General features: G+C 42.5%; 2 protein-coding genes across 3 annotated transcripts in view; one reads left to right on the top strand and one right to left on the bottom strand.

Annotated features, from left to right (window-relative positions):
• LOC119647142 (NAD kinase 2, mitochondrial) overlaps positions 1-22262 on the top strand; it is a 65854-nt gene that overhangs the window by 17824 nt on the left and 25768 nt on the right. For both annotated transcript variants that reach the window (XM_038047936.1, XM_038047935.1), the window contains exons 4-7: positions 60-269; positions 329-465; positions 14398-14525; positions 14591-14716. In XM_038047936.1, coding sequence (XP_037903864.1) covers positions 60-269; positions 329-465; positions 14398-14525; positions 14591-14716 — 601 coding nt within the window. The remainder of the gene's footprint in view (positions 1-59; positions 270-328; positions 466-14397; positions 14526-14590; positions 14717-22262) is intronic.
• On the bottom strand, positions 14853-16212 carry LOC119647143. The gene is made up of 4 exons (XM_038047937.1): positions 15955-16212; positions 15752-15866; positions 15409-15536; positions 14853-15349 (listed from the first exon to the last, which is right to left on the bottom strand). The coding sequence occupies exons 1-4, from the start codon at positions 15988-15990 to the stop codon at positions 14912-14914; spliced, it is 717 nt and encodes a 238-aa protein (XP_037903865.1). The 5' UTR covers positions 15991-16212; the 3' UTR covers positions 14853-14911.

The following is a 22262-nucleotide window of genomic DNA, read 5'->3' as shown; positions in this document are numbered from 1 at the left end:
ACAACACATGCTCATTAACATCCATTTTTCATAATAATTCACTGTTAAACCCAATGCAGGGAGAATTTCGTTGGATGCACCGAACTCGTATAAGGACAACACTTTTAGGTAACAACGGGCATATGCCAGAATCAGTGGATTTGCATAATCATAACGTTTCTTCACGTATGGAGCAGCAACTTACCGTGCCGGAAGCTTTAAGTGCGGAACTCTCTCGGAAGTATGGTGCGAAGATGAAAAGGGTGCTTCCATATCTGGCGCTCAATGAAGTATGTTTGTTACAAAATGATGAATTTATTTCCAAGGATCTGTTTTTGCATTGAATTAGGTTTTCATTGGAGAAACCCTGTCCGCAAGAGTTTCTCATCTACAAATCGTGCTGAATGACTCCGATCAAGTGAACAAGACAAAGTGTTCAGGTTTGTGTGTTTGCACGGGAACAGGATCTACATCGTGGCATACAAGGTAATATTGAGTTTAGAATATTATATCTATTTACACAATTTATTGAACAAAACAAATACGTGTCTGCACGCTAAATGTTGGTACCCTAGCTGGAAAGACCAAGGAACTCGCAAGAACCCTTCGGAAAAGGCGCATTGATATCTGCGCTCTGCAAGAAACCCGATGATCTGGTGCCAAAAGCTGCGACATTGAACGTGAACGCGGTAAAAATGGCTATAAACTTCTCTATTTTGGTAGCCCACACACTCAATATGGTGTTGGCATTGCCATCTCAGAGGGTTTCCGTGATGCCATTAAAGAAGTCGAACAATTTGATGATCGGCTGATGAAGCTCACCATTATATCAGCTGATCGCACTATTCACTTCTTCATCGCGTACGCACCAAAGACAGGTCGACCTGATGCCGAGAAAGATGCCTTCTGGCAACTTCTCGATGAAAAGACTTGTCACGTGTCTGCTGACGACTATAAAATCATTGCCGGCGACCTTAATGGTCATGTGGGTGAAAAGGCAGATGGTAACAGGTGCCAAGGGGGAAAGGGGTTCGGAGCGCGCAATGAAGGTGGCGAGCGTATAATCGATTTTGCGGACACCCATGACCTTGTAGTTATGAATACATGGTTCATCAAACGATTGTCTCATCTTCCTACATTTTATAGTGGGAACAGTAAAACGTAAATCGACTATATTCTCCGACATTCGCCGACATTTTACCACCGTCACTGATTGTAAAGCCATTCCCTATGAGACCATACCACCTCAAAATTGGCCATTAATTGTCCTTCTGCGAATTAAGCCACCGTTAAAACAGCGTGAGGAACGCACTGGCCCGCCGCGCATTAAATGGTGGCGATTTGGTGGGAAGAAAGAAGAAATGATCTCACTCACACGATTACCGACCATTACGAATGTGGAAGAGTCGTGGAACCAAATGAAAAATACGATCCACAAAGCGGCCTCTGCAACCCTCGGGGTCACCAAGCCTGGTAAGCGGTCCATCAACCGAAATACTTGGCTTTGGAATTGTGGCGCAGCAGGGCTAACAAACAAACAACAAATGTTGTTAATGCGAGCGGATAGATGACGCCGCTGGCGCTCTCCCTGGCCTTTTAGACCTCGCCACGAGAGGGGAAAGCCAGCGGTGAAAGGGTTCTGTTGGTTGGAGATAGAGGGACCGCATGGAAAACTAACCGGTCTCTTCTGCTCTAACCGTCATACATTGTACACGCAGTCGCGAGTAACGGATTTTAACTAAAAAAGAAAAATATTTTACTCGCCTTGTTTTCAATTGGCTTCGCTTTTCGCTCATTACCTTTCTTGGTGAATTTGATGTTTTCGAAGTATTCGGAAAGCATATTCAGTTCCTAATCTTCAAGCAAAGCTAAAACCCTCCCAGTGCCAGGCTCACCGATTAGTGTAGATTTGCGGCAACACTATGGATCGTATGGAGCAGTAATAAGAGCTGTGTACAAAGGTAAACAAGTTGCTGTGAAAGTTATCGACAAATTGCAAACGAAGCAAAATAGAAGAATTAGTTGTTGTGCAGCGGAGACAGCGTTGTGGCCGGAGTTCAATTGAAGTGAGTAAAGTACATTTTTTCCAAAGTGGTGACCCCGAGGAACTCGCCCAATTGGAGCGAGGAAAAGCTGCGCCTACGGCCCGAGCTCTTAAAGTGCCACCGGCGGATATTTGCGTTGTCCCTTCCTCGTTGCTCAGCCGGTCAAGTTAATTAACTGTCGAATTGCGGGACTGAGAACTCACAGGACATCTGACGGGAAGAAAACAGCTGGCAGAGCCACGCAACAGGGACAGGAGTAGCCGTGGCAAAGATGAGCAGTAGCCCAAGGATCTCAAGTTCAAGCCTCCGCCTCGGCGAATTGAATCACCCGCGACTGCTGCTCGCATTCACGCCAGCCCGAGTCGGGACTCAACTGATCGCAGGAGCTGTCCGGCCGACATTCATCCAATCCCGGCAGCGGCATTGGTCGTTATCTTGTACCCGCCGCAACGGTCCGGCCGAAAGCAACGAAGCGTCGACAATGGACGGTTTGGTTATGTTTCTGTCGAACGTCGCGTAGGAAACAGTTATTTACAGATCGTGCTACAACATCGAAATGAAAACAATGCAAGTTCGTATTTTTTAAATACTTCAACTAAAAGTAAATAACCAGAACCACGAGATCATATTGAAATGAAGGTCCGTGAAAAGAAGCGCCTCTACCACAAATTTCTCGACGATAAAACACCGGCCAATTGGAAAATTTATAAGAATGCCAACCGGGAAGCAAAGAAAGCAGTCGGTGTCACCCGAGCGGACCATAACAAACATTTTTACGATAATCAGACACTCGGGATGGCGAGAGAGTTCTGTATCGACTTGCTAAAAGCCGAAACGAACTCATCGCCCACTTCCACAATCATCGACATTTGGAGTAGTTCCATCTGTGAGCGCAACAGAAGTCGAGGAGGCAATAAAACGAATGAAATTGGGGAAAGTCACAGGACCTGACGACATCACATCTAAGCTCTGGAAAGCGAAGAGCTGGGACCCAACACTGTGGCTCAGTGAATTCTTTAATCGGGTTATTCAGGAAGGAAGAACACCATCTGACTGGCAAGGAAGTACTACTGCTCCAATATGGAAAAAAGAAAGGTAGTCTAGCAGAATGTTCAAATTACCGTCTGATCAGGTTACTGTCCCATATCCTGAAGATTTTTGAACGCATTCTTGACAATCGTATTCGCGAAATCGTTGAAATAACCGTGAATCAAGCCGGATTTGTCAAAAACTGCAGAACTACTGACGCAATACACGCTGCGCGGTTATTCATGGAGAAACACCGTGAGAAACATCGCCCTCTTTACATTGCCTTTCTGGATCTAGAGAAAGCGTTTGACCGAACTCATCTGGTATGCTTTACGATAACACTTAGTGCCAGAAGAACTCGTGCGCTGGGTTCAATTGCTCTACCACGATCCGAAAAGTAAAGTTCGAAGTATGGCGGGTGTATCAAAACCGCTTCATGTCTCTGTTGATGTTCATCAAGAAAGCGCCCTTTCACCACTCCTCTTTATTCTTGTTACGAACACCGTCACACGGGATATCCAACGTCCAGCGTCCTATACACTGATTTATGCAGATGATGTTTTCCTAGCAAAAAGGATCTCGAGCCACTTGTCCAAAAATGGAATGATCGTATCAACGAACGTCTCAAGTTTAAAATTTACCGCAATGTCGTCTGTCCTGTCGCTCTTTATGGTTCTGAGTGTTGGCCGAATATAAAAGACAATGAACGGCGTCTTGCGGTAATGGAGACGAAGATGTTATGTTGGACTAGTGGCGTGACACAGTTTGATCACATTAGAAATGAGGATATATGCGATCGTTATGGGGTTGAGAGAGAGGCGTCTTCGATGATATGGTCACGCAATTCATGCTAACGAGAATTCACTTGCCAAGATTGGTCTGAACATCGAAGCCGATGGTAAACGACCAAAAAGGTCGGCCGAAACAACGGTGGCTTGATACATTAGATGGGGATATAAAAGCCGCAAGATTGCACCTAGATCGGGCATTCGATAGAGCTAAATGGCGAAACCGATCACGACGAGCCGACCCCACTTGTGAACGAGACAAAGGCTGAAGAAAAAGAATACGCAATTTATTGGATAATTTCATAAGATGTATTTTAAAAAGAAGACTCGTAGCTTAAATTTCAAATCTAATGTTAATAATACCTCACACGCTTCGAATTAACTGGCAGATTATCATAATTGCTCTTATCGGCTACATTCGGCTCATCAGTAAAAATATCATGATCTAAACAGAGTAAACACATTAATGAATGTAATCAATTATTTATTCAAACAAAGGAGTTAAACGTTCTTGTCGTACTCCGACATCAAATTGACATTGTTTGAAAAAGTTAAATGATAGATCGTGTGTGAAAGTAGCCCCCCTGGGTGTTGATATCTTGCCGACAGTATCAAAAACTGTATAAGATAAACGTATCTACAAATATAGAGAACAATTATCTTTCCTTTTTTATTTGCACACGTAAGATGTAACCTTAAGTTACTAAGATAAGATGATTACGTTTGATTTTTCGCAGTTGAATTTCATTTCATTCAACTTAAACAGCAAAATTAGAAAATATGGCCTTGTCAGTGACTAGTGTTATTTTGTTTCAAATCATACGTCTCAAAATGAAACAAAAATATGTCTTTCTTTTGCAGCTAACTAAAAAACAGTAGATAGCAAATCTGCAAATATTGTCCCCCACGCGTAGAAGGCATTCGAAGTATTTTTCGTCGCATTTCATAATGTACTTGAAGTTGTTTTCAACAAAACAGTACTGCGTTGAAAATTACAACTTGAAGTGAAACTAGCAAGTGTTCGTACAGTATCACAATCAGCACTTATCAACGATTGATATAAGTAGCAGTTTCATGGCTCAGTGGAAATCAATTCAGTGCATGGTTCTTGCCCATTGAAACAAGCCCTCACTGAGCCGCATGCTAATCTAACTTTTGATAGTTTAGGAATCACGTGAAATGCCACTTTATTTATAGAGCGTTGTGCGTTATCATTTGCGGTATTAGTATGATGAACCATGTGAAATTATAATCATGAATGTTAGTCGGAGTCGACTGGTTTCATCATCGGATCATTGAGTCAAAGTACGAGGCAGGCGTCATTATCATTTCAATTTTACAGACAAATTGTTTCTGAATTAATTTTTGTACTTATCCCAATAGATAGGACAGGGTTTCCTTACATTTTCACGCGAAATTACTCACATTGTCGTTTCTCTAATTCATGTACTTCGTCCGTTAGTCCACTCTAGAATCGGACAAATTTTGAGGAATATTTCGGATTCGAATGTCGTCTCCTGAGAAGTAGCCCAAGTTCTGGGTTCCAGTAGAATCAATCTACTCCTCCAGAGATTGGTCGGCCACTCCAATTGTGAGGAATTTGCCTACACACATGACTTTACTTCTGCTCACTCTTGAGGACCGTGTGTGGAAACCATCATTTTGGGCGATTGGAAAGTTCAGAAGCTCTTCTCACTCCATCGTTACGGCTTTGGACAGAATGATTGTCACCATTAGTACCCCTACACATGTCGATAGTTCGCTTCCTTTTATCCTGGCTTACCGTGTTCTCCTTCGCTCAATCTAACAGTATCAGACGTGGTCGAAAGCTTACGCCCCATCCCTCACATATCTCTCCGAAGATAACATTTTCGATGCTTTCCTGCTTGTCATGGGTATTAGCCCCGGAAATGAACTGAGTAGAATAGTCAGTCAAAATAGGACAAATTTTCAGGAATATTTCGGATGGTTGGGTGTGGACCCTTTAAAAAAAAGTTCGTTTCATAAATCAAAGTCAAAGAGATCTTCTTTCTCACTGTTCGATCATCCTCAACCGATGGTCATACTCTGGAAAAAAAAACTGGTAAGGCATAAAATTGAATTTGAAATAATTTGGCGCGCATAGATAATACAACCGCGGCGTTAAAGCGAAATGGTATAAAGAGCGATACCATCATTCATCTGATGTCTTTGCTTTTTTCTCATGTTCATCACTGTAATAATGTTTTTGTTATCAAAGCAATCACATAAATAAATGAATGCTGTAATAAAAGTCACTTGTGCATGAACTTGATGTCATGGGTCCACGTGCCAGAAATTTTGTGAATCGTATTTAAGAAATATACATACGTCACGAGGTTATAAGCTTTCGATTGAAGGGGATGAAGTCCACCATGTATGAAATTGCGATGAAACTAGAAAATCAATAATAAAAGCGCATTTATGCATTACGATAACAGAACCCCTGAACAAAGACGACTTGGACAGTTGATGCATCCAAATTTCAGATTCTTCTAGCCCTGATTGAGACTTGGGGGTTATGTCTCCGGAAGCGATTTCTCCAGGTTTTCCCAAGAGGCCTACACGATTCTAAGCCGACCCACTGCTCGGCGACTCTAGAAAAGTGGGTTCCATTGCATGGTGGCAACACATCCATCGTCCCTTCTTAAAGTGTGGCCTATCCACCGCCACTTCCGCATTTTAATCAACATATCTACCGGTTACGCCGACTAAGGTCATGCTTCGAGATTTTTTCAAGCCAGATTACACCGATGACGCGACGAGGATAGGTATTAGCGAGGGCTTAGAAATTTTGAGTAGCAATGGGGATCACTTTCCATGTGGTCCCATTTGACAGCACGAAGAGAACAATCGCGCGGAATACCTTCAACTTAATCTTGGTGTTAAGGTATCGGCATTTTCAAATTTTAGACAGAACAGCAGAAGCAACGCTACCAAGATAGACAATAGGTTGATACCCTCAATGTTCTACCCGTTAATGCGTAAATAAAGGGTTCGATGACCACTCGGGCCGAGTAACTCGGTTTTGTTGGTGTTTTTCTTCAATCCAACTCTGCTTTCAAATCCAGAGCCGTTTGGCCAAGATCCATGACTCGGTGAGAGAGCAGACATCATCAGCGTGATCGAGGTGTTTCATGAAAGATGTCATGGTCCATTGAAGTTCTCCACGTCTTCCGAACAATCCAGCATTACGAACACCACCCATAATAAAAAGAAATAGTATCGACGACAGAATGCAACCTTGTCGGACTCCGCTTTGAATTTTAAATTCTTCAGAAATTTTACCTCAATCCAGCACGTGCCATTTTACGCCATCATATATCGCTTTCTATGTCCAGATAGCTCAGCGGTTAGAGTGCTAGGCTTTCGTATAGAAGGTCGAGGTTCAAATGTCACTGGTGACAGTGGGATTTGTATCGCGACTTTGACGTCGGATACCCGTCGACTCAGCTGTGAATGAGTACTTGAGTCAAATCAGGGTAACAAACTCGGACGAGTGCAATGCTGACCACATTGCCTCCTACAGGGTAATGTAATCCTGTAGTGTAACATTCCGATTTTGAATGAAGTGTTCTAACACACTTCCAAGGCCTGAGCCTAAGTTCAACGTGCAGCAATTCACGGTTCCAATATTCTTTCTAGCAATAGGTGTGACCGTTTCTGAGAAAAGTATGTGTGACAGACAGACAGACCGTAAACCAATTTTAATACGATATTGTTTTGAACAAAAACTTATAAACGATTTTGGCAGCGATTAACGCTGTGCGAGACATACGATTATGTATGCTGAAATGTGCCGGAACCAAAACCAGAAAAGTTTCAAGACTTATGGAAATCAAAAGCAGACAACGAAAACTTAAAAGCAAACTTTATTTTATCAATCAAATCATCTGAATCGAAACAACTGGAAGATTGTAAAATTCCAAGGGAATTCTGGCTGAAATTGAAAAAAAAAAACAAAATGAATAAATTTGCTGTCTTCTGCATCATCGCCATGTTTTGATGATCAAATTAGATTGTTGATGATCAAAAGACCTTCCTTAGTGGCCGGAGACGACCAAGAGGGGAGAGCTAACCTAAAACCCTAAAAAGATGACAAAATTGACCGTGAAATATTGAAGCTCCATTAAAGTGCTCCGTCGACACGCCAGGCCAGGCTTTGGAATTAAGGGGGGGGGGGGGGTCCTTTGAGCACTTTGATCCTTCACGTGTCATTCCACAAAATTCACGTGTCTTTTTTGATACATGGGTCCGCATCGGAGCCTGAAAAATACAAAAATACACAAACACGGAGATTCGCGTGCACCTATCTAAATAAACACGCGAGCTAAACCTTGAAATGAAAAAAATAAAAAAACAGGTCGGGGAACCGGAAGCCTGACGCTTCAGGTATAAAGTGTTTTGTGTTTCCCTATGTGAGGAGCATAACGCAGTTCTCCATTGGCTGATAGCATTGACTCGAAATATTTAAATCGCTCAGTTCTGTTAGCGTCTGTGACCTGCCCAGAACTAAGCAATTTAAATATCTCGGGTCAATGCTATCCGCCAATGGAGGATTGCGTAATGAAATTGTTTCATGCATTAGCGCAATCTGGATGAGGTGGTGTTCTTTGTGATCGACGTATCAACGAACGTCTCAAATTTCCTGTCACTGTCTATAGTTCTGAGTGTTGGCCGACTATAAAAGACCTGGACGGCCTCTTGCGATAATGGAGACGAAAATGTTGCGTTACACTAGTGGCATGAGACATTTTGATCACATCCGAAATGAGGATATCCGCGATCGATATAGGAAAATAAACAATTGTGGAAAAACTGCGAGAGAGGCGTCTTCGCTGGTATGGTCAAGTAATTCGCGCTAACTAGAATTTACTTGCCAAGATTGGTCACCGAACACCGAAGTCGATGGTAAACGATTCAAACACCGGTCGAAACAACGGTAGCTTGATACGCTAGATGGGGATTTAAAAACCTCGCGATTACATCCAGATCAGGCATTTGATAGAGCTAAATGGCGAAACCGATCACGACGAGCCAACCCCACTTGTGAACGGGACAATGGCTCAAAAAAAAAGAAGAACATGTTAGAAGCCATGAGTGCATAACAGTTCCGTGTCACATGTTTAAAAATTCTATTTCCCTCTATTTTTTGGAAAGCAATTTAAATAAATCATGTGATGGAAAGCACTGTAATGATAATAGTCACCCTTATACACTTCACTTGGAGCTTAATGTTATTAGCAAATGTGAAGAGCTTAACCTACAACAGATACAGATACTCGTGCACTTTGCAATTCACAATTTTACATCCCCCTTTACATGTATGGGGAACTCCTTTTTAAACTGCAGTCGTTTTGGAGAAAAGTGCGTGTGACAGACAGACACACAGTGAATCAATTTTAATAAGGTTTTGTTTTACACAAAACCTGAAAAACAGCTCGGCCGCACGCGGACCCGAGTGCCGCGATTGAAAAGGAAGATCCACGACAGATCACATTCTCGGTCAATGTCTCCCCCTGCCTCAGATGTATAGTGAGGAGCGGTCTTTGAGGTTCCCACGCAAACTTGTCACCTATAGGCCATGATACTGGAGGATGTCCCTGGTTTAGCAGTCTTGCGGGGTTAAGGAAGAGTAAGGGAAAAGGATCAGTTGGGATTTATTTCCATATATAATTCATCATGAGAAAAAGATAAAAATTCTGTGCAGAAAAAATAAGAATAAGGCAATGAAAATGAGAAAAAATAAAAACAAAAAAATAAGAAAATAAAATAATAAAATAAGAGAATAAAATAAATATCAATCAGATTCCGTGAAATATAGTCCGAAGCTCTTCTCCCTTTTGCAATGGACACATTCCCTGGAATCAGCGATTAGATATATTGTGAATGCAGCTGTTTTCCTGATAGAAACGGTTGTTTAATCAACGGAATCCGGAAGCGGAATCCGGTACTGATCAACTATCAGCAATAGAATATAATTCCTACTTACGGCAGATTCTCATCGCAGTGTATGAGCTGCGACAAAAACAAGTAAAGCTAAGAATGAAAATAGCCTGTTGGTGGAATCCAGGATCAATTAGTTTTAGTTCAGATCTAACTTAAACACAACTTAAAACACTGAGCGCATCCAAATATCAAGATGCTGAGAAGACACGATCCTTCCTTTCGCATTAAACTTGCACGATTGCCGATCAAGGCTCACACAGGTAAGCTCCAAAATAATTTTACTCTTCCGCAACCACCGCTTGCATAGTCTCAAGATTAATATTTCATGGTTGAACTACCATCGATGTCTCCGCATGTGTGAAGAACGCAAGCTAAATAATACTCCGGACAGGGGAAACGCGCATCTATCCATCGGCCAGTCGCGGTCGCCGCAGCAGCAACAACCACGAAAGTTTCAGATTAAAATGTGAAATTGAGGTTACCTGTTAAAATTTCGATTATTGTCCATTCTTTCCACTTACTCATGTGCACTCCAGCTTCTCACCCGTTCGAAACTTCCGCGCAGACCAATTTCTTACAAATCTGATTTTCCTCACAAGAAAGGCTCTTCTCAGAAGTTCCCGAGATGACCGAATTCCTCCTCTATTATTCTGTGCCAAGTACTCTTGGGGCGAGCCACTCGTTGGCTATCTTTGAAGAGTAGATTCCATTGCATGATGTAATGTTGGTCAATTGAAACCGAAATAACCTTGTGGCAAGCTATGTGCTCGAAAAATATTCCACCAATGATGAGATGTTGAAAGCTGGGGAAATCCACAAACCTGCCCCCATTTTCGTTACGGTCGCCAAGACCGTGTTTCTCCATCACATGTCCGAGGAAGTCATAGTCCACCTTAGCACCATCACAATCACTATGTCACCTTTAGGAATACTCCCTTGAACTGCATGTAATTGTTTGTAGGAAGCATCCTTCTCCACTATATCGGAAGTCTCCGTTGGTGCGTAGCACGACACAATTGCGATACAATCTGTCGACAAGTCTGCTGGAAACTGGCTCCCAAGTGAACAAGCCTCGCTTTGCGGTGGTCGTCAGAAACAACCCGATCCGATCCCCCGATTCGCGTCTGCTACCACTGAGCTTCCCAGATTACAAAAGCAGTATGGTAAGAGAGAGGAATACTCTCCAGAGTCCCACTATTTTACTCTGCTTAATCCCAGAATGTCCAATTTATATTGTTTGAATCCTCGCTCGAGCTGGAGAAAGCGAGCATTCTAGGGACCGTCGATACCGTTGTTGAAGCGCCTGCGCACATTCCAGAAACCTTTCATAGTCCGTTTTTGATAGACAAAGGTCGTGGCCGTAAGATCAGCCCCTATCCTAGGTTTTGTTGATATTTCGGTAATAATAAAGCTTTGAAATTTGCAGATTGCTAGCTCATAAATTTCTATTCCTTTAATCGCCTTTTACGACAAGCAGAGAGACCTTTGTGTGTATGCTTGAACCCCAATTCGCAGAGCACAAAACATCAAAACATTATCTATCTCTCAACTTTTCACCAGTATCATTCATAATTCCAAATATTCGATCTGCTGTATTTTTTGGCATACGCAATCTATTCTGTTATACTTCACAGTTTGACTGGCTGGTTAACAGATGTATGTATAAGGTTGGTATAATACTTGTGTTTTTTTTAGCCTAAAGAGACCTGTTAACATTACTGGTTTTTAATTAACATCTTCTGGATTGTTATTAGAGAGCTTCGCTAGCTTATCGCGTTTACTAATCTAGCCGTGATCCATTGCTTAATGAATTTTGAACGTGAGTTTGTTTTTAAGTGTTTAGTGGCTTTTTTATTAGCTTCTTTGGAAATGTGTAAGAGCTCCTGAAGTTCCATTCAACTTCGTCATAATAAAATCAGTATCTTCATGTCAAATCTTCAGCAGCAGAATCCAGCCGGCTCAAATTTTCAGAGCCAGCCCGTAGCATTCACGAAGGACAGCAGCTCTCCCACTCTGCACCTAGTGCCCTAGCCTAGCCCCAGTTAGATCTGGGCAATCGCAAAGGAACTGCCCGAGGCCTTCTCTCCACAGCTTTGGTAATGCGAATTTTAGCGTATGGCGACTCGGGCGGCATGGTCTCCTGTAGGTCAGGGCCTCGGACAGACCGTCGTAATCTTATATGAATTTGTACTCGTCGGGTATTGTGCGCATATGGATGTCTCCATGACTTGGCACAGTCGATGAACTTTCATCATCTGACTGCACTGCGAGTAGATTTGACCCTTGACAATCGCCAGTGGAACACAGTGCGCCCACTGAAGGACTGTTAAGAGCAGAACCCGACTTGGCCAATCCGTTACTCCGCTCATTCGTCTATATATTCCTATGGCGGGGAACTTAGAGAAAGGTGACTTTGTGCGTGCCGCACAGACGATACAACGTGTTCCCGCACTGCCCAACCAGCTTAGATGACGTTGCCATAGAGTACAGCGCCCTAATGGCCACTTGGCTGTCGGTCAAAATGTCTATGTTATGCTTGATGCTCTGATTATATCCCAGCCGTCGACAGGCCTCCAGTATTACTAGCACTTTCGCTTGGAATACACTGGTGAAGCCTGGGAGGCCGTACGTCTCAGCTAACTTCATCGTGAAGCTCGTGTTGCCTGTGGCGTAATCCGTAGGGAATGCCGAGCAGAGAAGAGGTGTAGGAGTACATTGAAAGCATCCACCGGGCAGAATTGTAGAGCCCGGTAGCACTTTCACACGCGGTCTCTTGAAACCTATTAAGCTTCGTTTTATTGTATTGCTCAACACCTATCACTATACGCTAGGGTGGGACGAACCACAGCTGTGTCCATCCAAAGAATTTGCCTAGTTTAAGCTTTCTCGATGGAGTTGATTCTAACGTTGTTCAATGCTCGCTCATTATACAGAAAGGCAACTAGAGTATGTTGCTTGTATTGTAACGACCGCTCAACCGTAATAATTACCTCATAACGAGCGGTTTCTGTAAATTTTCCTTTGAGGTAGGCGTGCTGAGACTTGTAGAAGGCCGTTCTCTCCATAATCGTCCTGAAGTGGATATGCAGGACGTGCTCTAGGGTCTTTAACACGAAAAAGGCAATGCTGATTGGTTGAAAGTCTTTCACGGATTCGCGCCTGCCCGCTTTTGGTATCAAAACCGCGCGCACGTCTCCAAGAGTATACACTAAAGAGATGCAACTACGGTAAATCTCGACATGCCTCGGCACAACGCTTTTTTTGAGGCAAGATTTATGTATATGTGGAGGAGCGGTTTATAGCCCAGATTTCGGCCAGGAGTCTTCCGATTTTTTAAGAAAGCAAAGTCTCAGTCAGAATTTTACTGAATCTCACAGATTCATCGCTGCTTTCAATGTTCTGACAACTAGGACCGCTTATTGGCAGTCTTCATGACCGACTTATACCTTTTCAGGCAATCCTTGTATGGCTGCGAATATTTCTGCCTGTAGCAAATGTTGAAGACCTCCCTGTCCAGCTTCCTGGGGCTTTGAATGCTGCCTCCAGATCCGACTTTCGACTCCGAAGAGTTTGTTCTTGACAATTTGACCAAACTTTTCTCTTGTCGATTCTCCTGGGGTCTCTGAAGGGGTCAGAGACATTTCCAGCGAGATCTAGACTGAAAAGTATGCAACTATGATCTGAGAAGGATCTCTAGTCAAATGCTCTCCAGTGTTCCACCCTAAAAGTTCGTTTGTCGGTTATTGGGGTGATATCAAGGACCTCATCCTAACCGTCACAGTTCACTGAGCTGTGGGAATGAAAGGTTGCTATACTGCCCCTATTACACACCAAAAGCGTTATGTTAGTAATAAAATCAAAGAGGGATTCACCACTTTCGTTGATTTCCAAACTGTCCTAAAGCGTATGTCTTGTATTGGCTTCACAGGCTCTCAACATTGTTTGCATCGATGGTGGACGTCAAATATTGTAGTTCTCCTGGTGGTTCTCCATGGTGGAATTTATCGATAGTGAGCCATGTAAACCGAGGAGATATATACGCTCTCCGCTCCCGTCTGTTTCAGTTTGACCATGGTTAGGTCATTAGAACTCATGTCCGGACATGCTCTAGGTCTGTCCCGATCAGCACAAAACTTATTTGGGTAAGAAATTAAAAATTATAGGCCGTAAAACGCACGGTCGATGGCGCGATGGTTGAGGGGGTGGAGCGTCAGTCTTCCAATTTCGCTGCTCTGGGTTCAAATACCAGTCGTCATGGATCTCTGTGTTCGTCTTGTGTTTGTCTTGCCACTGTGAGCTTATCACTTGCACATGGCATTCTGTGATGCACAATCTGACTGTGTAGATGCCCTATACTCCATCAAGGAGTGAACAGGAAACACTATTGAGCTTAAAACATTGAAAATATATTTTTTTAGGTTGTAAAGGGATTTTTAAAGCAGAAAAATGCAAAAATTGAAAGTTCTGGAGGGCCTTCCGCCTTAAGATTTTGCGAACTTTTGCACATCTTCACATCTGAAAATCCTTCAAACAAATCAGCATTTTCAAAATTCAAAATGTTTAGTATAAATTTCTTTACGATCACACAGCATCAATCGACTAACCCCTAACACTGTTAGCAATCTCTTGGCCATCGTAAGGAAGCATGCTGACTTGAAAGATTTAAAGGCGGAGAGTATCGCTGATGAATATAATTCCAAGCTGGTTTTCCCGTCAGGTAAGTAAAAGATAAAAATTAAGGACATGTTTTTACTCAATTGCGAACATCTCAAATGCTTCCAGATGCTCCTGAACTTTGTTATTCAATTCGTGAACAAATCTGTTGTGGTGTTTGGCCCATTCCAAAGGAGTTTCCAGCCAGAGGTTTTGTGCGTAGTATTTTCATAAAATCTCGTTGCATTGACGCAAGTAAGTACAAAATAATTCTTATTTCAATTTATTATGTTCAAGTGTGTTGATTTGAATAATTATCATCTGACAATTGTAAAACTTTCCTTAAAATACATTTCCTTGAAGAGTAAAAAAGCAATAAAAATATATGTGTTCCGCGTATAATGGAATTCTTGGACGATTATCCTCGCATGCAAATCAATGAACCGATTGCTAAAAGAATGGACTCCGATCAGAATCACCACTTGCTTGAGAGTCGAAATCTATGTTTTCATCATCAACCTTAGGGGATGATGGTAGAAACGCGTTGTCCTTGTAAATATTAATTCCTCGCATGAGGTATTCATTTTCAATCAGCAGCCAAGGGTTTTGTGAAAACTCGAAACTCTCTTCGATCTCCTCGAGTGTTACATCCTCCATTTGGGGAGTTTTCATGTTGAGCAAATCGTAGTAGCTGATAGTGTCGAGAAGCAGCATTGCGTGAAATATTATTAGGAATATTGAAGCGGTCGTGACCATGAATGAAGTATAGAATCCAGGGGCGAGGGTGATTATATCGTAGCAAATCCCCATAATATTCACTGAATGCGTTGTGAGAAAGTAAATGTTCCATAGAAGTCCTGGGAGGATATAGTTTCTCAACTTCTGAGTCTAAGATATTCAAAGGAGTGTATGTATTAGCACTTTCAAATTTTTGGACAATGGCTTACTGTGATAAAAACTGGGAAGGACATCAATACGCCGAGCACTAAATTAATGAAGCCATAGGTAAATCCAAATTTCGATGTTATAATTGGAAACGTTGCTTGAATTCCGATCCGATCTCTAAAGGTGCTTCCTGTAATAATCAATTAAGTCAGAAGTGGCGTAGGGCTGAAAACATAGTGGAAGGCGATCAAAATGACGATGATAGTGGTGAGCCAAGGGTCAAAAACAAGCAAAGGATGATCACTGCTCGTCTATGCGCAGTCTCATATATTGTCCTTTGTTTTCAACGCTTTGCTCGCCGCATTTTTCCTTATTCCACTAGGGTGTTAGCGTAAATCTACTCACCAACTAACCCATAACTCCAAACAAGATCCTCCTGTTGCGTTATAAAATGTGTGATCAATAAATTATAAACACAAAGTGTTAACGCCTGTATTCGAAGTTCTTTAAGACGCGCCTTCTGAAATGACCAAAGAAGAAAAATAAGACACCATTATTCAACTGCCACTGTCTCTATCTCAAAAGTCTTAAAATTGCAGATAACTTACATATTTTCTTGAGGACTCGAGAAATTCCTTGAGCATGTTGATATCGGCGACATTTTTATGAAAATTCTTTTTCGTTTCGCATCGACTTCAATCAACCAACCATACGAGCGGCAGTTGAAGTGATTGAAAAACGTAATTTCCGTAACAAAAATATTGATTATAGCAAATAAACTAGAAGAGTTTCGAAGACAGGAAATTATTTAAAATAAAATTTCTATTGTATATTGACGTTTGAACGTCATTTTCAAAAAATCGATGACTGCTTTCATTTTGAAACAGTTGGGATCACGTTATAGTGGATATGGTTTAAACATTTTTCTCGGAGACGGTTGTAGCGATTGACACCAAATTTGGTGGAAAGGTGGTAACTGTGAACGCACACGCATATAGTGAGTTACATCCTTTTACGTCGAATTAAAAGGGGGGGGAGTGGAGTCAGTCCACAACCTGCCTTACAGACAGCCGCATGCAAGGGACTCGCCTGCTCTTTGCTTTAAAAATTGTCCCGCAGCGAGTCGACGACTTGGCGATGATGTTGTGCAGGAATTCGGACAGCAGAGCATCCTTCAGGTCACCAACTCGAACATGGGTTCCTAGGTACTTGTAGAAGTCTGTCTCGATCATAGCTTCGAAGCGGAGGTCACCAATGCTATGTCCGGTATGCGGCTCGTGATGATCTTTGCAGATGGCTTGGACTCGACACTTGTCTAATCCAAATTCGATCCGAATATCACAGCTGAACATGTCTACTATTCGCAACAGACTTCTAAGATGGTCATCAGTACCAGCATACAGCTTGAAGTCATCTAAGTACATTAAGTGTGTCAGTTCGCACTTAGCACGTAGGCCATACTTTATTGAAAAACCATGCTTTCTAGTATCGTTTAATAGCCATGAAAGGGGGTTCAGTGCCATGCGAAACCAAAGAGAACTCAACGAATCTCCTGGAAGATGCCCCTCCATATACGGATGGGTTCTGAGGTATTAGCACTCTCAGATTTACGCACTGATAAGGAGGTGTTCCCCCCTTCCATAACTGTCGCCAAAAATTTTATTAGTTTCAGATCAATGCGATACGGATTTAGGAAATCGATTAGCTAGGTGTGCGGGACGCTATCGAAAGCCTTGCCACAATCGATATAGCAACTAAAGGGGTTTCTTTGGCCTCTAGTTTTTTGTCCCACAGCTACGGAGCCGATAATGAGTTGCTCTTTGCAACCTCTTGATCTAACTCGGTAGCCTTTCTGCTCCTCGGACAGAATGTTGTTGGTCTTGAGGTGCGCATTAACCCTTCCAATAACAATGGATGTTATGAATTTGTAGAGGGTTGGTAAGCAAATAATCGGTCTTGTGTCCGCAGGGTCCTACACCGTGTCCTTTTTAGGGACAAGGTAGGTAATTCCCACAGTAAGGAAGGCTGGAAATTCCACCGACCGACTAATGATCTGATTTATGCGATGTACCAACGCACTGTGTATACTGATAAATTTCTTATACTTATATGCGATCCAGACCAAGGCCCCTCCAGTTTTTCGAGCTGTTTATGAGTCGTCGAACTTCTGCTTCGGTAACATCCGCAAAATTCATGCCAGGCGTACGGGCATGGTGGGTGCCTTTGGCGATGATTCACTCAGCATGGTGGGCGGGTAACCCCCAAAGTCTACCCCAATATTGTTTCGCTTCCGTCACCGAAAAGTGTACTGTTTGGATGCTCAGAGACGGGGGGATTCGTTGACTGATTTGAAAAAACACTCCGCTGGTTCCTCCCGTAAGTTGCATTTCAACCAACTGCATTTGACAGAATATTTCTGCTTTAGTGTATCCAGAATTTCAACTACTGGTGTCTCACTGAGGATGGCACAGTCCCGGTAAATCCTCTGCCAGAGCTGATTTGAATCAGCCTAGCAATGTCCTGCCTTAGTGAGTCCCGCTGACGTTCCGGACGAATTTTCCATGGTGGATCTCTTTTGTCACCCAAACCAATAACACGAAAGCGAATCTTCTGACCGTGCAATCTGATAGCCGCAACTGCACCACAATACACAAGTGATTGTAGTTGCAGCAGCGACATATCAGCACACAGTCGAGATGCAATCTCATCATTGATTTGAGATAGAATTCCCGGAGTTGCTGGAGATGCATAGAGCCTGGGAATACCTGGTCTATGCAAAGGATCCATATCCGAGAATTCTATACACGCTCTTTGGAATTCGTCCTGAACCTCAGCGGAAACCTCAGTTGGACGGTGGAGAAGAGTGCATCGGCGAGTACTGAACCTGTTGCCTGCAGTGCGGCGTGGTGTTGTTGATGCCGCCGCATCTGCCCCCATCGACTCTCGGTCACCAGTTTCCCCGATGACTTCAAGTCGAACACGTTCCCTGATGGTGGCCGGGATTGTGTCGCTGCGAGTAATAAAGCGGTACTGGTCTGCTACTCGCTGCACAGTCACGTGCGTGAATTGCGGGAAACGCTCGACGAATCCCTGGTGCAACAAGGGGCGGTAAGATGTTGTACCCGCCCCCGCCGTTATTTCGTAGTAGGAGCGGATGATGAAGAGGTTCATTTCTTCAGTCCATTTCATCCGCTTCCTACGTGAACCTGCTGAAGTGGTCGCCACAGATTGTGGCGAAACAGCTGTAGCGCCTAGACGTCGAACCGCCTCACGACTAGCGGTTTCGACGCCGTGCTGTCCATTATGAGAGCCCGACCCAGTCACCAAGTCAGACGACTCCCGCCGGTTATCCGTACCGGACCTCAAATTTCTCCTTCCTCTCATTGTTGGTGGTGCATTTTATCCCTAACTGCCAGGTGTTGAGATAGCTTCCTTAGTGAGTGATCTGCAAGGCTGCAAAGTTCCTGCATTTTCCTCACCTATCCCCTGAGACGCTGCGGTGGCGTACAGCCATTCAGACTGAAGCTATCCATCCCTTCTCCTTTCACAACCGGGCTTGGGACCGGCTTCGGCGGAGTTTGGAGGATATTTTTTTATTTTTATTTTGGGTATTTTTTTTTATTTTCATTTTGGATTCCCATGGTGGATCTCTTCGGTCACTCAATCAATAATGCGAAAGCGAATCTATTGACCATGCAATCTGCAGCCGCAACTGCACCACGATACACAAGCGATTGTAGGTAGTTACGGTAGCGACATATCAGCACATCCGAGATGAATTCTCATCATTGATTTGAGATAGAGTTCTCGAAGCTGCATAGAGCCTGGAAATACCTGGCATATGCATAGGATCCATTTTCGAGAATTCTATACACGCTCTTTGGAATTCCTCTCGAACAGACTTTAACGGGAGGGTGTCGCTACGAGTAATAAAGCGATATTGGTCTGTCACTCGCCATGTGTGCAAATTGCGGGAAACGCGACGAATCTCTGGTGCAACAAAGGGCAGCAAGATGTACCTGCCCCCGTCATTATTTCGCGATTAGCGCTTTCGATACTGTGCTGTCCATTACGAGAGCCCGACCTAGTCACCTAGTCAGGCGACTCCCGCCGGTTATCCGTGCCGAATGTTAGATCTTAGAATCTTTTTCTCCTCATCTAATGGATTTGTATTTTATCCCTATCTGCTAGGTATGGTGATAGCTTCCTCAGTGAGTAATTTGCAAGACTGCAAAGTCCCTGCACTTTCTTCATCTACGTACAGCCATTCAGATTGAAGCCATCTGTCCCTCCTCCTTTTCCAACCGAACTTGGGACCAGCTACTTTATAATATAATAATAATAATCGTTGGCGCAACAATCCATATTGGATCAGGGCCTTGAAGTGTGTTAGAGCACTTCATTCAAGACCGTAACGGTACACTACAGAACACTGTAGGAGGCAATGTGGTCAGCATTGCGCTCTGCTACTTTATACTTATATTAATTATTGTTATTATATTAAAATTATTCTCAAAAATTACACTACGAGGGTGATGAGTATAAAAAATAATTTATTTTTTTACGTAGACCCCTTAATCAATACATCTAGTTTATATTTTTTCTAAACACAGATTTCCATTAGAAAAACTGTCTAACTCAACAAGAGATTTCGGTTTCTACTTGTTTATTTACACCTTTATAATGTGCCAAAGGTTCTCGTTGGTTCATTTTAGAGCTGTTATTAAGACAGTTCAGCGTTGAAATGCCGACCTCTGCTAAACAATCTTTTACTTGCAAAAGACAAAAGAAAAGTGAGATTTCATTACTATTGCTTTTGATTACATAATAAATTATAAACAAAAAAACCACATCAACGTGGCATTTTTAAGGTTTTGTGTAAAACAAAACCTTATTAAAATCGATTCAATGTCTGTCTGTCTGTCTGTCACACGCATTTTTCTCCAAAACGGCTAAACCGATCCGAACGAAATTAGGTGGACAGATGGGAACTATGAAATCCCACGCATACAGTGAGTGGCATAAATTTAGCTGGAGTTTAAAGGGGGGCTCCCCATACATGCAAAGGGGGGATTCAAAAATTTTTTCACCGGATATAGTTGTGTAGGGTATCAAATGAAAGGTCTCGATTTGTACTTTCCGAAACTGATACTAGTTTTGGCATAAATTGCAAAGTGCGTAAGTAATGAGTCAAAATGTACGCACTTGAAGTGAGACAGGACTCATTTTCGGAAACTACCCGACCTAAAAATCCGGAAAAAATCAGGGTGGTGCGCCTAGATGAAATCTAGGCCTCAAAATATGTCCCATCTCGGTATCTGCTCAAATAAACTTACTAATAGTATATTACTACTTTTTAGAAATTTACTGAAAACCCTCCTTAAATTCATTCTAGGACTTTGGAATTTTGTACCAGCATAGAGGACAATATTCTGTGTATACTTGCAAAATTTCGTCGAAATCTGGCAATTAACGCCAAAGTTATAGCAGTTCAAACTTAGCAATTTCGCGCGATTTTACCGCTTCCAAAGCCATGCAAATCAGATGCTGACGTCATAATTACCCGGAATAATTGACATTCGCGTGAAATATTAAAGTCGCATTTATGAAGAATCGACTTATCTGCAGCACTTTTTAAGATTTTGTGTAAAACACTTATGTGAAATCTAATCTTCGAGAGATGTCCTATTCCGGTATCTGCTCAAAAATTTACTAATAGTATATTATCAACTTTTAGAAATTGACTAAAAAACTCCCCTTAAGTTACTCCAAAGTGTACTAAATTTTGCACCGACATAGAGGACAGCCTCGTGCATACACATGCCAAGTTTCATAAAAATCCAATTATTATTGGAAAAGTTATGGCAGTTCAAACTTATCAATTTCGTGCTAATTAACAGCATCCTAAGCCATACAAATAAGATGCTAACGTCATAATTAACGAGAATAATTGAAATTCGAGTGAAATATTAAAATTCCATTCAAGAAGAATCTAATTCTCCCTAGCCCTTTTTTATATTTGATGTTGGTTAAATTGTTGGCATTTGCTAATAATATTAAACTCAGAGTGTGAAGCGTATGAGGTTGACTATTTCAATACAGGGCTTTCCATCAAATGATTTATTTAAATTACTTTCTAAAAAATAGATGCCAATAGAATTTTTAACTATGTGACGCGGAACTGTCAGGCTCACCGCTCCTCACATCTTCTTCTTTTTCTTTAGCCTTTAGTTCACAAGCGGGGTCGGCTCGTCGTGATCGGTTTCGTCATTTTATTTTATCAAATGCCTGATCAGGAGGTAATCGCGAGACCTTCAAATCCCCATCCAGTGTATCATGCGACCATTGTTTTGGCCGGCCTTTTGGTTGCTTACCATTGACTTCGATGTTCTGACCAATACTGGTTGCTGAATTCTCGTTAGCGTGAATTACGTGAACACACCATCGAAAACGCCTCTCTTGCAGTTTTTCCACGATCGTTGCAAACCCATATCGACCGCGGATATTCTCATTTCAGACGTAATCAAAACGTGTCACGCCACCAGTGCAATGCAACATCTTCGTCCCCATTGCCGCAAGACGCCGTTCATTGTCCTTTATAGTCAACACTCAAACTATAGAGAGCGACAGATGGACGACATTGCAGTAAATTTTAGATTTGGGACGTGCGCTGATACGTCGATCACAAAGAACACCAGTTGCGGAATGTCACTTCATCCAGGTGGCGTTAATGCTTGAAACATTTCATTACGCAGTTCTCCATTGGCTGGTAGCATTGACTCGAGATATTTAAATCGCTGAGTTCTTTCAATGGCAGTAATCTGCCCCTCCAGATATTTAAATCGCTGAGTTCTGGCAATGGTGGTAACCTGCCCACAACTGAGCGATTTAAATATCTCGGGTCAATGCTATAAGC

This window comes from Hermetia illucens, chromosome 1 (genome assembly GCF_905115235.1).
Source record: "Hermetia illucens chromosome 1, iHerIll2.2.curated.20191125, whole genome shotgun sequence".
In the NCBI taxonomy this organism is placed as follows: Eukaryota; Metazoa; Arthropoda; class Insecta; order Diptera; family Stratiomyidae; genus Hermetia; species Hermetia illucens.
The sequence above is the reverse complement of the archived record's forward strand: the minus strand, read 5'-3'. Positions and strand labels throughout refer to the sequence as shown.